Source organism: Populus alba, chromosome 6 (genome assembly GCF_005239225.2).
Source record: "Populus alba chromosome 6, ASM523922v2, whole genome shotgun sequence".
In the NCBI taxonomy this organism is placed as follows: Eukaryota; Viridiplantae; Streptophyta; class Magnoliopsida; order Malpighiales; family Salicaceae; genus Populus; species Populus alba.
Window position 1 is genome coordinate 1,043,715 of NC_133289.1, and position 20,363 is coordinate 1,064,077.

Sequence of the window (20,363 nt, forward strand, 5' to 3'; positions counted from 1 at the left end):
CAATTTGGTTTTTATTTGGAAGAAATTAAAGTTTAGGGGTCAAATTATAATTTCAGAACTTGAATGACCAAAATTGAAAAATGGCCATTTCACATCCCAAACGACGCCGTTTTAAGGGACATTATTCATCATCTTCTTCATTTGCACCAGGGAACCGTTTCAGCAGAGGAAACAACTAGCCCCAGCTGCCCACGATGCAATACTGAAACATATGGCATTTATTCGGCTATAAAGCCAAAGAAAGAAACGCCTGCTAAACATCCACGAAAGAGACGCCGACCGTTACCCGAGCTTGACACTGCATGACATTCTCTGGCCTTATAAAAGCCAGAGAAAGGCCACGATAGAAGGGGAGAAAAGAGAGAACAAAGGGAGAGAGCAGAACAGAGGAGGAAAACAAGGAGAACAGGGAGAAGCCGGAGGGAAAAGGAAGAAAACAGAGGGGGAAGAGGGCAGAAAGAAAAATGAAAAAAAAAAAACACAAAAAAGCGTAAGAGAAAGAGTGGGAGTATAGGGGAAAAGAGTAGAGGAGAATCCAGAAGGGGACGAACAAAGAGAAGTGAAAAACAAAAGGCATACCCTCGGTTTCTTCTTCAGTAGCAGTTCCAAAGCTTCGACGACTACTTAACTATAAATCGAGCATTTCAGAGAGAAAAATAGAGGAAGAAGCTAAAGAGAATAATCGAGCATTTCCGATATTAAAATACTTTGTTTTTGTCAAAACAAAAAAAATTAAAATTAAAATTAAAATGTTTTGTTTTCATGCATACAACTAAGTCTCTCAAAAATAAAATAAAAAAAATCATATTGTATTTTCATACACCAAAAAAAATTTCAAAAATATGTATTAGCATGCATTTTGGTTTTAATAACTAGTTTATTAAAGTCACGAGAATTAGGCCAATATTTCAAAAATTCCAAAAATATTATTTTGTTTTCTTTTAATATATGGGGTTACGACCTTATACGTAAGACATATTCCGGATATTAAATTCTTTTATTCATGTCAGAATAGTTAGGTTTTACTCGGTAAGATAAGAATCTTTTTACTGAGAATAACTTTTCTTAAACCATAGACAGACCGACAACTAGAAAACACAACAACACCTTAGATTTTATCAAATAATAAAACAATGCAGCTTACCTTAGGTAGGGCGTATTTGGGGTGCTAATACCTTTCTTTTACACAACCAGTCTCCATACCAAATCTCTGAGACCAGTTATGGTTCTTAGTGATCAAAATACTAGATGGCGAGTCCCATTCTATTTTTCCACTTATAAAAGACAAGAATTACTTGTCTCCCCATATTTGCCACATTAGAAGATACCAATATTAAAGGCAGACATTATCGCCATGACGTTGCACACGTGTGACAGATATTATTTTTTTAATATTATAATTAGAAGTCATTATAAATAAGTCATTACAAATAAGGCTAAATCATGTGGGGAAACACTGTAGCTTTCATCACAAAACACTATGAATTGCTGCAGTGTTTCCAACATGGTTTTTTTGTCCCTGTTTTTTTGTGTTTTTTATTTATTTTATTTTTAAAAAAATTGTCTCTGTTGATCTTATTTTTTTAATATTGAGCCGATTGAGAATTTAGCTTTGTAATTTTTTTTCTTTAAAACACTGTGAATTGTTGCAGTGTTTTCCTACATTATTGTTTTATGATTTTTTCCAAAATTATCTTTGTTGATTTTTTTTTTAATATTGAGTTGGTTAAAAATTATAATTACAATAAAACTAAATTATATGAGGAAAGCGTTGTTGTTTTCCTTATAAAACACTGTAAATTGCTACAGTATTTCTCTAGATGGTTTTTTTTTATGATTCTTTCTAAAATTATCTTTGTCGATTGTATTGGGAAAAACACTGTAGTTTTCCTCACAAAACATTGTCAATTGCTACAATGTTTTTTCTCATGGGTTTTTTTCCTTCCAAAATTATTTTTGTCGATTTTTTTTAAATATTAAGTTGGTAGAGAATTTAGCTTTATAATTTTTTTTTATTAACAGAAAAGCTAAATCATGTGGCGAAACCACTGTATCTTTCTTCATAAAACACTGTGGATTGCTACAAATTATTTTGTTCAGTCTCTAAGTTTTTGATCATCAACACAAGTTTTTTTTTTTTTTCCATCATGAAATATTGGCTCCATCATACTTTTAGTTTCTATTAAGCTTATCTAGCGCTGGTTCATAATTATAACACTATCAATTGTATTTGTTTTATAAGCCCGCAGCAGCGCGCGAGCATGCCATCTCGTTATCATTATTGCACGTTGATGATTGGCGTCAGCAAATCGTTGGAGCTGCCATAAAGTTTGCTAGTTTAGAGTCATTAAAAAATCCGAGTGTATTGGTCTTAACAGAAATTCAAAGGGTAAGAGACTGATTGTGGTTAAGAAATGTATCAGTACTTCTAGGGACATTATGTGGTTTGAATGTGATTTTAAGTTTTTGATGGATTTCTAACTGGTGATCTGTCTATAGTTTAGGATGAGGATTTATTCATGTGAATAAATATGATTTTTTTGAATTCATTATAAGCTCGTGTCCTAAATGAATTCTTATAGAAATGATCTATGTAGGTGCCCTAACAGAGTTTATCTATCTTAAAAGGCGGAAGAGTTTTTCAACACTCATGTGTTATGGTGAAAAAATAATTCCAATTAAAATTGATGAATATTTAAAAGAATTATGAGAAGTCAACTTCTAATATTTAAATATCAGTCTCACTTGTAAGTCCAATATTTATATTAGAATATTGACCATTAATTCTTATGAATTAAAATTTTAATAATTATTGGAATATAGATCAAATTCTCGTGGATTTGATAAATTTATTATTAAATCCAAAATGCATACTGAAAAAAAATAAATTTAACAAGATATAATTTTTGTATATTTTGAGAAACTTGATTATATACAACACACAAAAAGAATTTTTTTTTTTTTTTTTAAAAAAAAAAAACATAGCTTGGATTGCTCCACCCATTGTCAACTCTACTTCCTTGGTGCCAAATTTAGGTCTTTATCTTCACGTCTCCTCTTACATCAAGAACAAGAAAAAACAACATAGACAAAAACCATGGAGGATTATATTGGTGAGACCAAATGTTTCTCATTGAAGGCAATCAATTTCCTTTGTGCCTTATATATTGGGAGCTCCCATGTCTGAGACAAAAACTTATTCCTGCTAGGTTAACTTAACTAAAGATAAGATGATCGAGGTGTTTTTTTTTCTTTAAATAGCGTTGTCAATTTTAATTTTTTTGTTTTAACAAACTAGTGCATTTTAAAAACTATTTGAGAAGATAACATAGATTCATGAATTACGTTCAAATTTAAGCTGTGTTGTTGAGAATAATACATTCTATAGATTTCACGACCCAAAACCTATAGATTTCATTTTAAAATATATTATTTTTCCACATATTTTTGATGCCTTCTAGTTTGTCAAAAACAAATTTTGGGCAGTGGTATTTTTTTTTTTAAAAAAAAAAAAAAACTACAAGTTGATCGATCCACTGATTACGAGATGCTCGGAAGGTCACTTTATGAATGCCTAGAAGGAAGCAACCCACTCAGAATATGCCCATTATTTTACTTGAGGAGCATCTTTTTTTACACTCTGATTACAGCAGCTTGTAAGCATTGCAGCAAGGCAAGGAATTTGCTTTTTCACTTTTGGCACAAGGGAGGAGATGGGGCATGCCCGAAATTGTAAAAAAGGCTGAAGTCGGTCTGATGAATCGACAAAGCTCATGAAGAAAAAAGCGTGACCTGCAAAAACACCATACCCTCTCCTACTCAAAATATGAAAAAAGGGCTTGCTTAATAACCTTGGCCGAATCGGCAAGCCCTCAATTTTCTTCCACTTATCATTCTTTAAACTATAAACCTTAACTTCATACTCGCAACCGAAACCACCACCACCACCATCACCGCCGCCATCTTCTCTAACGAACTGTGCCATTCTCACCACTTTGTAATCATCACCATAAGAATCATAACCGAACCCATAATAAACATACCCAGGTGTCAAATCCCGCCGTGGAATCTCAGTTTCCGCAACATAACACTTCTTACACTCCCTTGTAGACAAATTATACACAGCAATATTTGTCTCAGAACGTCTCAAAAACACCAACCCATTAACCGAACCAATAACCTCCGTTCCACCACCGGAATAAAGGGGATGATGTTTAACCTCCACCGCATCAGATAAAGCATCAAAATCAACAGCGAAAAGATCCCACTCTTTGAGGATGATACTGTGATTAGATTTGGCAGTGATGGAATGGTTTAGATGGAGATTGATGAAATCCGGGCCGTCGATTAAGGAACAAATTGGCTTTGATAGAGATCGGAAACGGACGAGGGATTTCACCGGAAGTTGAAGCAAAATGTCGTGAATGACCTCGTGTGGGATTCTCGACATTTTTTAATGAAGAGGTTAGGTTGGTTAGTTGGTTATGTTGGGTTGCCTACCGCTATGTGCCTGTTTGGAATTGAGGTGCAATCTGTTTTTGGGAAAAATTTAATTTTTTTTTAATTAAAATTGAGTACTTTTTAGATCGTTTTGATGTTCTGATATCAAAAATAATTTTTAAAAAATAAAAAAATATTATTGGCATGTTTTTCGGCACAAAAAGCTATTTGAAAAGCAACCGTTACCACACTCCCAAACATCCTCTATATATCTAATTAAGTGCAAGAGTGAGTGGATAGGTGGGAGAAGGCAATCAAGTACAGCTTGACACCATTTTAAGAGGTGGCCTTTTTGGGCATGGGAGTTAAAAAAACATGACCCTACAAAATCATTTGTATCCATATTTATGCTAGAACGATGGATTAATTTAATTAATTTATAAATTAGAAAATCAACTTGGAATTATTTTAAAATGATAAGTTTTAATTTTAAAAATTTAAATATTGAGGTGCAATTTGTTTTTGGGAAAAATTCAAATTTTTTTTTTTTGCTAAAATTGAATGCGGTTTATACTTTTTAGATCGTTTTGATGTGCTGATATTAAAAATGATTTTTTTAAAAAAAAAAAAAAAACATTATTGGCATGCTTTTCGACACGAAAAGCTATTTGAAAAGCAACCGATATCACACTCTCAAACACCCTTTATATATCCAAGTGCAAGAGTGAGTGGACAGGTGGGAGAAGTCAATCAAGTACAGCTTGACACCATTTTGAGAGGTGGCCTTTTTGGGCATGGGAGTTAAAAAACATGGACCCTACAAAATCATTTGTATCCATATTTATGCTAGAACGATGGATTAATTGAAATTAATTTATAAATTAGAAAATCAACTTGGAATTATTTTAAAATGATAAGTTTTAATTTTAAAATTTTAAAATGATACATTATAGATAAAATAAAAAAATCTCCGAGTTAACTTAATAAAACTTCACTTAAAATTTAATTGGATTAATTGAATTGACTAGTCAAATTATTTGAATTTTATCAAATTAATTTTTAAAATAATTAAAAAAAACTTAATCCAAGCTAAATTATAAATGAGTAAGATTATCGAATGAACTCCAATTTATTAACTATAGTTGTATTGTAGACCTAATATCTCAAAAGTTACTTTTTTATATTATTATTATTCTTGTTTTTATAATTTTCTAGTAAAAAAAATGATACGTGAGCTTAATTTAATTGGTGAAATTTCTTAAATTTTCTATCAAGAATTAAAAACATGAGATTTTTTTTAAGTTTATAAAAAATTCTTAATATAAAATAAATTTTATATTTAAATAGTTACTAAAATGTCAATGTCAATATCAAAAAAAATAAAAAAAATCACATACCATTCAAGTCATTCAATTTATAATGGATGAGTTCTTACCATTATTTTATCAAATTGAATAATGTAACTAATATCTTATTATAATTTTTGCAATTATTTTTTTACAATCGATTATTGCAAGTAACTTGAGATTACATATTGTTTCAAATCACTGATCGTCCGGTGAGCAAATCAATGGCTAGCCCACTGTCATGTGGTGTACTTTGGAGGTTCGTATGTGAAGTTGCTTTCATGATTTCATCTCTTTTTCTTTCTTTTTTTTTTGTGTAGTTTTGATAGTAAGATTATTTTCACATCAGTTTTGGGATAATGAAAAACAAGAAAATATTTGTTTCAAGAAAAAAAAAGAAAGAAAAAACACAAATAAGAGGTCAGCCACTTGTAGCTCAAACATTTCCAAATTTCTTTTGTAATTATTATTATTATTATTTATCTAGAGTTTCTAGAGCAATTTACACATAATAAAGAAAATAATTCTTCTTAATCAAGTTTTAAACTGAACATATATCAGAACAACAAAATAAAGCTAAACCCTAGAAGCATTTAACTAAGCTGGTGAAGAGGAATTGCAAAGAGCCATAATATGTTAATCATAGGTACACGACAAAGTCCCACCGAATTGAAGCATTAAAAATAATAGTACTAATCGAAAAAAAAAAAAAAAACCAAATAGTACTCTATACCTCATACTCAGAGACGACAATCTCGAGAAAATCATCAAGCCTTTTAGCCCGAGCTTCCAATTCGTCTTCACTTATTCCAGGTGGACATTGCTTACTTAAACCGAGATGTGCCATGAGAAGACAGACATGAGTGAGTAGCTCCCCACCTCGGGCAAGTGCATCAGCATGCTCCTTCCATCCAGAATGACTTGCAGCATACATCAGCATTTCCACCCACACTTCACTTATCATTTCCCATTTCTTTTCATTTGACCAACCATCCCGTGTCTTCAATGACTGCAATGACAGAGCAAGCATGCAACCATCTAGTAGGGCTGACTTTTCTTCCCCTTGTTTTCTAATTTCCGTTAACATGGTAGACGGACTTCGAAGCAATTCATAGAAAAATGCTTTCACTTGAGCTTCGGGAAACGATAATGTATCCAATTTATCCATGGAAATTTCTTTATGACTATTCCTGATGAATAGGAGACGATGCAAATGAATTCTAGTTTCTGTATACCTTATTCCGCTGAGCTCTGTCGACGCTAACATATTTGGACATTGAACCAGGAGATACAACATGTAGTTAGATAATGATCTGCTCATTGCGCAATTTTGATGATTCGCAAAGCCGTTCTTCCTGGAATCGTCAATGTAACAAACATGAGTAGCAATGTGCCAAGTGAGGAGGCTATGACTGAATTCTGCATCATCCACTCTGCGTATCAATTCACGGAAAAAACCCTTGCTTTGAAGCAAATTGCGACCTCTCTCTTCCAATAGGTTAAGGAGGAATAGGAAATCATTGTTATCGGGATCGTACCTTGAACGTTTATTCATGACTTGTTTGAAGATCAATTCTTTTAAATCCTTGTCCACATCCACCCTGCTATGAATGTTCCGATTCCCTGGAAAGTACTTCTTACGAAGCTTGTTCACTGGTTTCTTTGATAGAGCACTTATTAGGTTGTGTTGTCCCATCAATCTTGACCATCTTTTGCGCTTCCTGGAAAAATATTGTAGCAGAGAAAGACAACAGGTTCTATAGAGATTAAGAGATCCATTTTCCCAACTACTAAGCCAAATCATAGCCCAGTCGGAAAAGAGATGCCCGATGATAGAGTAACTTTCAAGGCAGACAACTCCACTCAGCAACACGTAAGATATAATTCTATCGTTTTCCGAATAGACACTCTTGCTCTTTATCATTATTGAGAAGGAAACTAAAGCAAAAATAGAGGATAAGAAAGTGACTGAGCGGAGAATGAAGCGAGGCCAGGAAACCGTTGCCACCTTAGAATAAAGGCGATCATACTTGAGTCCCAGCTCAATTTCTGTCAACTGGAAGGCTCGCTCGGCATTCTTTTCAGAAACCAAAAAATAGGTGATTTCTTGATCGAAATAGACGAGATCAAGATTTTGGAACAGCATCTTATTAGACGTTTTGAACAAAAGACGAGCTTCATGAAGATATCTGACCTCACTTGAACTTTCGGTGAGGGAAATTAATAAATCTTTAATCCATAAATCTTTAATCGGGATGCAAGGTCGTTTTGCAGAAGGTTGCTGTGACAAATTATTGGATTCCTTGCTTCTTTTCAAAACCCAAATCCTTTCACCATACTTGATCATTCCTGAAATAAAGATAGGAATGGCTAACAACATGAAGGCATTTTCTCTCAACCTGAACAAGACATAGCCAACCACTCCAACTCGAGTTACTAGCTGAAGAAGGTGATTTATCAATAATTTGTCGACTTCATGCATTGAATAAGCAGAGATAGTTCCAGGGCCACCAATGTGAACTAGAAGGATTGGTGCCCAAAACACTGGAATCAAGTTCGGATTTGTGGAGTTGGCTACGCTGCGAGCAAGGATTCCCAATGAAAAGATTGCCACCGAATCTGCGGACAAGTATGCTAACCAAAGAAAATCCCCGAGCCCAACAGTATACTTCCGTCGTTCTCCTAAAATGGTGAGGATGATTTGAAGAAGGAGACCAATTAACATTAATGAGCGAATCTGCCATTCATTCCATAGCTCTTCAATATCTTGAGACAAATTTACTAAACCCGTCTTTGACGACACGTCCCTAGCAAACACATTTTTTTCAAAAAACAAATCCACCTAAATCAGCATAGTTCCAAACAATTTGAGCAAAATGAACTTGAGAAAATTAGAAACAGCATACAAAATGACCTTTTCTTCATTGTTGTTCAATGGTTATTAGGGTGGTTTTGGAGAGGGACGCGAACCCTAGCCATATGAATTTAAAACGTCTCTGCCATGCAATCAAAATTACTATTGAAAACTAGTTAAATGCCTCTACGTAGTGGGTATCTACTTTAAATCATCCAATTTGTAAATAAGCAAACTAATTTCAATCGGACCATGCATCTTTATTCTCATCGTGTTTATATATAAGTAATATCTATTTCATCCGTTTAATACCTAAAACTATTAAGTTAATCATTTTTTAAAGATTTTTTTAATAAATATATGGACTTTGTATTTTTTTTAATTATAATTATTGATTCATTCATAGTAAGTTAAAAAGAAATATTAAATATATACTTAAATAATACATGTGTGAAGCATGTGACAAAGAAATTAACTAGTCATTATAGCAACATGTATTCATCCATTGACTTGATGGTTTTCTTAACCTAATATCAATAAAACTTCATTATTATCATAACAAAAATTTTATAATATTCAATTTAAAGTTTGATTGCTCTCCTATTTTAAACAAAATAATACAAATTATATATTATGATTTAATAATTTTATGAAGAAATGACCAACTTGAAAAATAATAACGGTGTAAATGACACATTATTCAACTAATATACTTTCACTTATCATAAATAGTTTTAAAAAAACTTGAAAAGGACTGATCTCATATTAGAGACTTTTTTTTTAATACATGTATAGAAAAAAATAATTCAATATACATCTTAAATAAAATATTATATGATGATTTTTCATTAGGTTTAAGTAAAACTAATAAACACAAAACACAAAACTAAAACTTGAGATTCAAACCTTTTCATTTAAGAGTTTATTTTAATCACTAACAAAAAATTGACAAATATAAACGGAGACATTAAAGAAATTTTTTCATCAATAAAACTATTAAATCTGGTTGTATATATTATATCTATCTATCTAAGTTTTATTATAATATTTCTTATGTATACTTTTTTATGAGTTAATAGTTATTTTTGCAAGTATTTTGGTTTCATTAATTTTGTTGCATTAATTAATTTATTTTTTGTTCATGTTCTTCAATAGTTGTCATTATAATTTTTTATATACATTTGTAACCTTTTAGTTTTTCTCTAGTTTAAGAATTAAAATATAATGAATAAAAGGAAAAGGTCGATGAACTCCTAATATTATGAAAACAGTATCACACTATCATGTTCCCAAAATATTTAGAACTAACGCACTAAAAGATTTAACAGTTTTACCGATGAATTTTTTCCGTCGACATCAGACACATAATCTGTCGGTAATTAATTTACCGATGAAATCACCAATGGAAATGTTCTGTCGATAAATCTTTCATCGGTAATTTTTTATCCGTTGGTAATAAAAAAATAAAATTACCCATTTTATTTCGTCGGTATATCCCTCGGTAATAATATTTTATTACCAACAAATTTAACCACGGAAATTCCATCGGTAATTATTTAAAAACATTTTAAAAAATAATTTTATAAAATTATAAAATAATTAAATTAATATAAATCAACGATGTATAATATATACTCAAAATGTTTGGAAAACAAATAAGAAAATCAACTCAAACAAATTTGCAACAAATAAATAAAATGAAAAAATAAATTCAACTACAAAAATTCATATGAAAAAAATGAAGTTGCAATTGCTAAAAATTTAAAAATTCTATAACTAAATCAACTAAAAAATTGGTCTCATATGAAAAACAAAATCTCACAACAACATTTATACAATTATTAAGAACAAAAACAATTAAAAATAAAATAAAAAACAAATATAGTGAAAAAAAATCATGAAAAAAAAGAAGAAAAAAAGAAAAATCTTACCTTAATGTAGTTGCAAGTGAAGCTAAGGAGAGAAAAAAAAATTTCATAACGCATATTAATTAAAAAAAAGCTAAGAGGATAAAAGAAGAAAGAAGAAGAAGACGTACCCGAGCATGGAGGAAAAGAGAAGGAGATGAGGAGAGAAAAGAAGAGAAAGAAATAGATATTGATGTTTTTTACATATTGTGAAGAAGAAGAAGAAGAAGAAGAAGAAGAAGAAAAATTATAAGAAATGAGTCTGTCTCTTGTGAAATAAGGGCATTCAGTCTTTTTATTGGGCCGCGTTAGCGACGGATAATTGAATATTAATAATTTTTAATCTTTCCATCGGTAATATTTAATTTAAATTTTCAATTTCATAATTTTTTTTTAGAAACCGCCAACAATTGCCGACGGTTTTTCAATCTGTCGGTGATTCCGTCTAGAATTTTTAAATAAAATTTTTAAATCAATTAAATTTTTTTAGAAAACTGCCAAATAACACCGACGACTTTTCAATCCATCGGCGATTTTGTCCGTAAAGAACAACAATTAACAGTGCAATTGGAAGGTGAACAGTTTTGGAGCTCTCTGGAAAATACCGACGGAAAATTCCGTTGGCGATTTCCTTTGTGATTGACATGATGAACAGTGTTCATAGTTTATTAATGGAATTACCGACGAAATTTTTTCCGACGGATTTACCAACGGAAATTTTTTCCGTTGATAATTCTATTGGTAAAAAATGACACGTCATCATTTTTTTGCTTTGTTCTAATTTTTTTTCCCATAGTAATTCCCTCGGTATATACCGAGGGAATATTTCTGTCAGTAAAATCTCTCGAAAATTTTCCGACAGAATTATTCCCTTGATATTTCCATTTGTATTTATTGATTTTCTAGTATTGACGTCTCACCACTTACAACTAATAAAACCACTAAGCTTGTTTGACAGTGTGGTTATGGTTGCTTTTCAAAAAACTTTTCATGCCAAAATGCATACCAATGATATTTTTTGATTTTTTAAAAATCATTTTTGACATCAACACATCAAAATGATTTGAAAACACTAAAAATATATTAATTTGAGGTTAATAAAAAAATAAAAAAATTTCAATTTTTTTCAAAAACGCTTTTGAAACGCAGAAACAAACAGGCCCATACAACACAGAATAAAAAAATTATCATAAAAACGAGATAATTTTATTAGGCTAAGCATCTAGTACATGAAAAACCAGCAAAGCAAAGAGATCCATACAACACAGAATAAAATAAAATAAAATAACTTAGCCTGGATTGAATCTATTATTCACTAATTCAAAATCACCAACTTTTCCTCTGGAAACACTTTCTGATTAAGTAGCTGACTTGATTAATTATGATTTACAGGCGAGCCAAGTTAATGCTCATGCGGCATCAAAACTACTAGTAGGGGATTTGGCTGAGGTTAAATCTGAGTGTTCACGACGTGCTCAAATTGATTCATTAATTTTTTATGTACAGAAAAAAAATCATTTTTAACCCTAAACCTTTCTACAGCAAAACTTAATGAAATAGCATCACCTTTATACCAACCTCAAATAACATTAATAAAAAAAATTAATGCATAAAACAAAAGCATATATACATACATTCACTCAGAACTTGCAGCTAGCCCCAAAGTTTGTTGAAGTAAATCTCTGCCGACCACGCTGCTGTGTAACCAGCTGAAGTTGCAGTCCTAATCCTAGTGCGACAAATTTGTGTTTTATTTATTGAGATAGTGATCTTTTTTTATTTTTGATAATAGAGATAGTGATTTATTTATGGAGACTGTGCAGCACTATGAATTCCTCTCACAAAACGAAAATGTTAAACGTTTTTTATGCTGCACAAAAGGAATAGAATAGATAATTTACTCTCGTCACAAGCTATATACAACTTTATAAAAGATTTAACGTACACATTAAAGGTGAATATATAGAATAAATTCATTTCTCTATTCACAAGCTAAACCTTGAGGACTTTGTTGCCTGTCTTTAATTAGTTTTCATCTCAAATTAAATTATTCTTATTAATAAGACTTTTATCAGTCAAAATTAAATTATTAATTTGATTCTCAACTAGTCTTTAATAATATCTGCGTGTTTTTCATGTTCTTTTTATTGATATATTTTTTAAAATTTTTGTATTTCTTTTGTGAGGGCTTAAAAATAAATAACAATAACATTCACACACGTCGTTCTAGATATTCATTCCTTGAAATATTTCTCTTGTAAACATTCACGTCATTTTCAGGTTTTGTAACTTAAGTCTCATCAGCACTCCTAAATATTCATTCAGACAAGAGCATCAATTACTTTCCTTACTTGCAAGCTAAAGTAAAATTATACCTCGAAGGAAAGATCGATTGAAGAAGACTCTTGCAGTCTATCGGCCCGATTTTTGATTTGGTAAGACTAGAAGGCCTCATTTTTATTTGAGGGAATAAAAGCTATGGGTTGGGTCAAAAAATCCTTTTCCACCAGTTTCATCTTATGGCTAAGCAGATTTGTTCTGATTTTTTGACTCTTATATTCAAATCTTCGAACCAATATACTTGGGAATTTTTTTAAACAGATACATATATAGAGACAGAGAGAGATTGAGATTTACCTAAAGCTATATGTTTCTTTGGCTGCCTCTCCCTATGATTATTGTTATTAATATGTGATAGTGTTCTCAGTTTTGAACATAAATTAATATACTTAATCTTCGTTAAATATTATGTTTTCAATTTCCTTTAACATGGTGAACGGACTTCGAAGCAATTCATTGAAAAATGCATCTACTTTAGCTTCCTGAACAGATCATATGCCAAGCAATGCATCCAAGTTATGTGAGGTAGTGTTGTGCTTCCTTTCTTTATGAGTATTCTAGAAAAGGAGAAGAAACAAATGAATGGTCGTATCACTATACCTTGTTTTGCTGAGCTCTATCGCTAACATAGTTGGAAGGTCAACCGTTCTGCCGCTCATTACACGCTTTAGACTAGTATCTTTTGCATAACTGATTATGAATTGGCCAATCGATTTATTTAATTTAATTAGTAAATTAGTTTTTTTTATTTAAAAAAAAACTAAAATCTAGTTTATTTTTAATATTTCTTTTTAAACTTGATTTTTTTATAACTCTCATCATATCTCTCATCTGGACAAAAACATCATATTTAATTGACTTTGTAAAAATATTCGTAACTTGGTTTTGAATATTTACATACTTGATTTCAACTTTCTTTGTTTTAATGCAATCTCGTAGGTAATGAAATTATATGTCAATATATTTGCTTCCATCATGGAATACTAGATTTGTAACAATCTCAAATTATAATTGAATAATATGTTTAAGATTATGAAATTATTTTTATTTTTTTTTGAAAATTTTGGCAGAGCTTTCTTTATTTTCATTGATACAAAGTTATCGACAACACTTCTATTATATGTCATTCCAACTTCCATCTTGATCCAATCATCCTGGATCACATCCCATTCTTCAAACAATCTCTCAATACTTATATTTATCAATATATTCAAGACTCATAATATCAATTAATAAATCAACATAAAAGTATTACTGAAACAATTTGAAAGATAAACAATTTCTTCATTAAAGAGTAATATATGTTAACTAATTACATATATGCATTTAGACTAAAAGAATACAATATTAAGATTAAGAGTCATATAATCTTAAAACATCTAATGTATTCTATTGCTTTATATTATAAACTTATCTTATAATTTTGAAATTGATTTAGCCATACTAACAATTATACATATATATAATACATCCATTACATACTACACATCTTCTACTTGATTTTTACAACACAAAGATTTTCAAAGAAAATAAAGACATAAACATTACATTCCAAAATGATAATTCATAAATAGAAAAATCTTACATCTAACGATCTGCATCACCTCGCGGTATACCTGTTTCAACAATAACTACATTAATTAATTTATTCAATATCTTAGTCTTCTATTAATTATTTTACTCTTAACCTTTGAAATTTAGTACTTCTAACTTTCACCAATTAATTTAAGTACTCTTTTCAAAACTTAAATATCTAGTTAACTCATCTTGATTACCAATAATTCTAACACTTTCATATAATTACTCACAAATTTGGTTATCTTTCCTTGGTTACCAATAAATCTGGTAATTTCATCCGAATTACCCATCATCCGGCTAACCCTTTTTATTGGCCAATCAATCTGGTAATTTCATACGAATTACCCAACATTCAACTGATATCGTTGGTTATCCAATAAACCTGGTAATTCTTTTAATTACCCAAGAAATCCAGCAAACCCATTTTGGATTGCCAAAATCAATCAGGTAATTCTATATGAATTACCCAGCATCCGGTTAACCTTTTTTGTTAGCCAATCAATCTGGTAATTTCATACAAATTACCCAACATTCAGCTGATATCGTTTGTTATCCAATAAACCTGGTAATTCTTTTAATTACCCAAGAAATCCAGCTAACCCATTTTGGATTGCCAAAATCAATCAGGTAATTTTATATGAATTACCCAGCATCCGGCTAACCTTTGTTAACCACATAATAATCCTAGTAATTTCACATAAATTACCAATAATTCTCATTTGTAATAATCACTCAATTTATTCATTTGTTTCATTCTTTTAACATCAATTAAATAAAAAACATTGATATTTAGGGAAATCTAATAATTACAAAATAAGATGACAAATCACCTACCTTCTGCTTGTGATGACCCAACTCTAGGCACAACTCCTGAATTAATCAAATGTCATTATATCATTAATTCATCAATATTTTTCTTACGTGCTGAAACACAAAGCACACAATTTTTATTTGTAATCCGTTCTAATAAAAATTCATTCTCAAATATAACATCATTATTTCACATACAACCACATATTTAAATCAAGTTACTTTTTTTCTTGCTTTATGTTCATAATTCCTCCATCAAATAATCCTTCTATTTTTTATGCCCTCACATCATATTATTTATTTTATCTAAACATATGTAAAGAACTATTTTCAAACACAATCTAAACATTTAGTCTTTATGCTTTCTTTTAGCTAGTTCATTTCTCTTTTAAATTGAATTTACTTAATTTTTTTCTCAACTTTAATGCTATTTCTTCATTTAGTTTTTTTTACATATTTCAAATATCATGATTAAATATAGTTTTCTAAACATTAACATCAAAACCCATTCCTCCACTTTTCCATCATTTGGCCGAATGTTATGTTCCTTTTTCTCCCCCAAATTTTTCTTCATTTACTTGTTATTTCAACTTGCTTTTATTTTATTCCACTTCAATTTCATCATTTTTCCTTCCCCTCCTAATTCCCTCAAATTCCCATAAGAACCCTAAGTTCAAGAATCAAGGATTTGAGAGAAATTAAAGTAAAATTCCATGAAATTACTTCCTAACTTAATCAAGCAAGCTTAAAAACATCTAAATCAAACTTGAAATCCAAACTTCTCATGCTTACCAATTGACTTTCTTCCAATTTCTCTTCTCTCCCAAAGTTATCTAAATTCCCTCTCACAATTCCTCTTTCCTTCACTTGATTCTTCCTTAGATTAAGGTTTTATAAGTTGAACTTTGCAAGTTTACAAGGTTATTCTCTCAATTTTCTTATTTTTTTCTTTACTTTTCTCTCTTTCTCTCATGTTCCTTTCTGTTCTTTCTTTTCCCCAATCTACTTCTACCTAGTCGGCAGTATATAAAAGGAAGGGAGAGCTGATTTGTTTTATTTTTTTAATGGCAAATAACAATTTTACTCTTAATGAATCATTTTGCTTCTATTTGACGATCCTGATTTTTTTGTTAGAACTACTGAGCTCCGTTTATTCTAAAATTTTAACCAGATTCTATTCAATATATTTTAAGATCCCTTGTAAAATTTTAGCTTAATTTGATTTTCGGATTGAAAATTACATCCAATAACGTAAAACTGGTCAAATTGTGATTTTTCATCAAATTTTCAAATTTCTCTAAAAGTTCTGAAATTTTAACCTAAGCTAAGATATTATATTAGAAGGCTCCACGTAAATTTTTAAAATTTTCTAATAACCCGATCGAGAGTTATATATTTTGTTGTTTTGCATAAAATTAGCTAATTTATGATTTTTCGTCCAGAGGCAAGTTTACATTCTCCCCTCCTATAAAAAATTTCCTCCTCGAAATTTAAATTCATACCTATATAAGAAAATAATCTAGGATATTTCTTCTTTATTTCTGACTCTCTCTCCAAGGTTTCTTCTTTTATTTGAGAATTTTTTCACAACACTTTTACTAACGACATCTTTTTATTTCGTAATTCCTTTATACTTCAGTCCATAATTTAAAGAGGCTATACTTCCATAGCTAAAAATCAAGGATATATTAGTAATGTTTTTAATATTTTTAATCTCATCTCAAAAAAAATTAAATTTTAAAAGTTTTTTAAATATATTTGACTTTAAACATGTTATTTTCAAAATTATTGATTTACCTTGCTAAATGGACATTGACATTACTGGGGGAGTTTAGAGGGAAAGAAAATTTTGAAGTAAGAGGGGCAGTGGGGCACTAATTCTTTCCCTATCTCTACCAAACACCAGCCGCCGCCCAAAGAAGCCCTCTCCCTTTGCCAAGCCAGCCCATTTCCTCTCATCTTCAACCTTCAGCCCGAGAGCCCCCTCATTTCCCTTTCCTTTTGACAAAAACCAGAGGGACCCCCCATTTTCTTCCTCCCCCGCTGCACCTCCATCTGCCCCGCAGCAGCTCCCCCTCACAGATCTTCCCCTTCACTCACCAGATCTTCCCTCTCTCTCCCGAACACCCACCAGAACCACAAACGCCAGCCATCGCCATTTCCAGCACCGAATCAGATCTCCCCCCCTCACTCTCTCTTCAACCACAGCGTCTTCCACCTTAACCCCATAGAGCCCTCTCCCTTCCGCCGCTCACCGTTGAAGCCAACACCTACCTCTGGCCGCCTCCCCCCGCAAAAAGGGAACACAGAAAGGGCCGGCCACCACCCCCATCTGCCTTTTTGTTCCTTCATCTTTCCCCACAAGACAGCCCCCAGTAAGCCGACCCACGGCCTACCTCTCTTCTCCCGATCTGTTCTGCTTTCTTCTCTATACAGATCGGCCTCCACCGACCACCAAACCAGCTTCCCAGCCACCCTCACTTCCATCTTAGACCCAACAGAGCCGCCAACCACTTGTAAAGGAGAAGAAGAAAGTGAAACCAAAGGGAAAAAAAAGCAGATCTGAAAAAGAACAAAAGTAAAATCAACTGTTGTATGTATTTTTTTTGTGAGGGCTTAAAAATAAATAACAATAACTTTCACACACGCCGTTCTAGATATTCATTCCTTGAAATATTTCTCTTGTAAACATTCACGTCATTTTCAGGTTTTGTAACTTAAGTCTCATCAGCACCCATAAATATTCATTCAGATAAGAGCATCAATTACTTTCCTTACTTGCAAGCTAAAGTAAAATTATACCTCGAAGGAAAGATCGATTGAAGAAGACTCTTGTAGTCTAGCAGCCTGATTTTTGATTGGTAAGTGCTCTTTAGGAGTGTTTTTAAAAAATTTTGAATTTTTTTTTTGTTTTGAATTAATATGTTTTTGATGTTTTCAAATCATTTTGATGTGCTGATTTTAAAAATAATTTTTAAAAAATAAAAAAAATATTATTGGCATAATTTTTTAAATGAAAAATACTTTGAAAAACAATAACAACCACACTCTCAAAACACCCTCTAAGACTAGGAAGATCCTGTAGAAACACAAATTTTCCACCAATCAAATTTCACCATGTGTTATTTTATTCTTTAAAATAAAGGATAAAATAAAATTGAAATAAATGACATGGAAAACAAATGAGCCTTCAAATATTTCTTGACCAATGAAAAGTTGACACTTGAGATGAGATATTCAAGATATCTTGTCATAAAGTCAAGATTCCATCAATAAAGACCAACCAATAAAATTATGCCACGTGGCATTGGAAAAGGACCTGAGAGCCCCTACAGATCTCTATAAATAGAGGGCCTCAACCTAAAGGGAGGGGATTCGAGAGGAGATACAAATTTTCTTCAAGACTCTCTCTCTCTCTCTCTCTCTCTTCAAGCAAGGAAGCTCTCTCTCAAAGAGTTCTCAAGCCTCCTTCATCTACGCTTGAAGTTTAACAAGAACGAAGCTCTGTTGGATCAAGCCAAAACGCCCCATAAGAGTTCTTCAACAACACTTTGAAGACAAATCAAGGTACTCTTCAAAGCATCAAATCACAACATCTCGCTTCGCAATACACGCCCAAATTCGTGTTCTTGCAAAGCACAAATCTTGGCTTGATTACTCAAATAAATCAAGTCACCATACATCAAATCCAAGGGAAGAATCAGAGGATTGCCATATTCTTTTGATAGAATATATTACATAGAGATTGTACCCATTCATATATTTAATAAAATTATATATTTGTACACGTGTGCTTATTTAATTTCAGGTACACAAAAATTGTGTCTACAAATTTCTGGCGACTCCACTGGGGAAGCGAATAAGCCGATGAGGATGTTCTGTTTATTAATCAAGGAGGGCAAAATGCTATAGGAAAGATAAGACTTGCGATGCACATGGAAGATATGGAATCCAATGCACTTTTCCATGTCATAGATGCCAAAACTACCTACAATATGTTGCTTGGGCGACCATGGATACATGAAAATGGTATCATCTCCTCAACACTCCACCAATGTTTTAAGTATTGTCGAGATGGACAAGTAAGAAAGATAATGGCAGACACCGATCCCTTCACCATAGCTGAAGCTCACTTTGCAGATGCAAAATTCTATTTCAAGTCAAATATGATGGAAGAACTACGATCACCACCTGACCACTTAGGAGAAGGAATAATTGACTCTAAAAGCTTAAAAGGGCATAAGTCATCTGCAAATGAAGGGGTGTCTCAGCCAACAAAGAATAAAGGAAAAGAAAAGGTGGTAGAAAACTTTGTTGATAATAAACCACCACGTAAAGCCGCGGCACTCCGATATATTCCAGTATCAGCAAGAAAAGAGGGCCAGTCTTCTTTTGCAAAGGATGAAGAAAAGATCAATAAAGAGCTTGAAAACTTGACCTTGCCAGCTACTAATCTCGCCTTGAACAAGGTTTCAAAACCTTTACTAAAAGGGTTTGTTCATCAAACTGAGTCGGTGGTGATAAATCTTACAGGACTCCCTGATAAACGGTCAAATGGCTTTGATCCCAACGCTTACAAGCTTTTAGCAAGGGCTGGCTATAGTCGTGAGGACATCAACGAGATATCAAAGGATGGTGATACAACTCAACTTGAAGATAAACAAGATTCTGCAAGGACTAGAAAGGCATGGAGAGAGAAGAAAACTTCTGGCAAAACTTTGAGGGCTGGTCTTGGATATGAGTCTTCCACACCACTGTATTTTCATATTAATAAAGAAGCCTCACGGTACATAAGTGCGAAAGAAGTGAAGGACAAACAACAAAGTCAGTCGACACCTCTTAGAGCTTCAGTCTGGGATCGTCTTGGTGGAACTACAAGTCGTGCTCCTGTTTTTACTAGGATTGGAACCCAAAATAATGGAAGGGTGCTAAAACGCACACCAGTCTTTGCAAGACTTGGACAATCCATGTCAAAAGAGACAAGTTTGATGGGTGATTCAAAGATTCTTCGTAGCAAAATACCTTCACGCATGAAGAGACAATGTGAATGGGTAGTGAGTGCTGAAGAGACATTGAAAGGAAAAACAC

The 20,363-nt window shown here is 32.0% G+C and overlaps 2 protein-coding genes across 2 annotated transcripts; both read right to left on the reverse strand.

The window, feature by feature from the left end:
• Positions 1 to 3,607: 3,607 nt before the first annotated feature.
• On the reverse strand, positions 3,608 to 4,497 carry LOC118046156 (F-box protein CPR1). Its single transcript, XM_035054951.1, has one exon. It carries the CDS (start codon positions 4,448 to 4,450, stop codon positions 3,608 to 3,610), a length of 843 nt encoding a protein of 280 aa, XP_034910842.1. The 5' UTR covers positions 4,451 to 4,497.
• A 1,895-nt stretch (positions 4,498 to 6,392) lies between these two features.
• LOC118046155 (uncharacterized) lies at positions 6,393 to 12,349 on the reverse strand. Its single transcript, XM_035054950.2, has 2 exons — positions 12,182 to 12,349; positions 6,393 to 8,593 (listed from the first exon to the last, which is right to left on the reverse strand). Coding segments are annotated over exons 1-2 (2,082 nt in total). The 5' UTR covers positions 12,184 to 12,349; the 3' UTR covers positions 6,393 to 6,513.
• Positions 12,350 to 20,363: the final 8,014 nt, after the last annotated feature.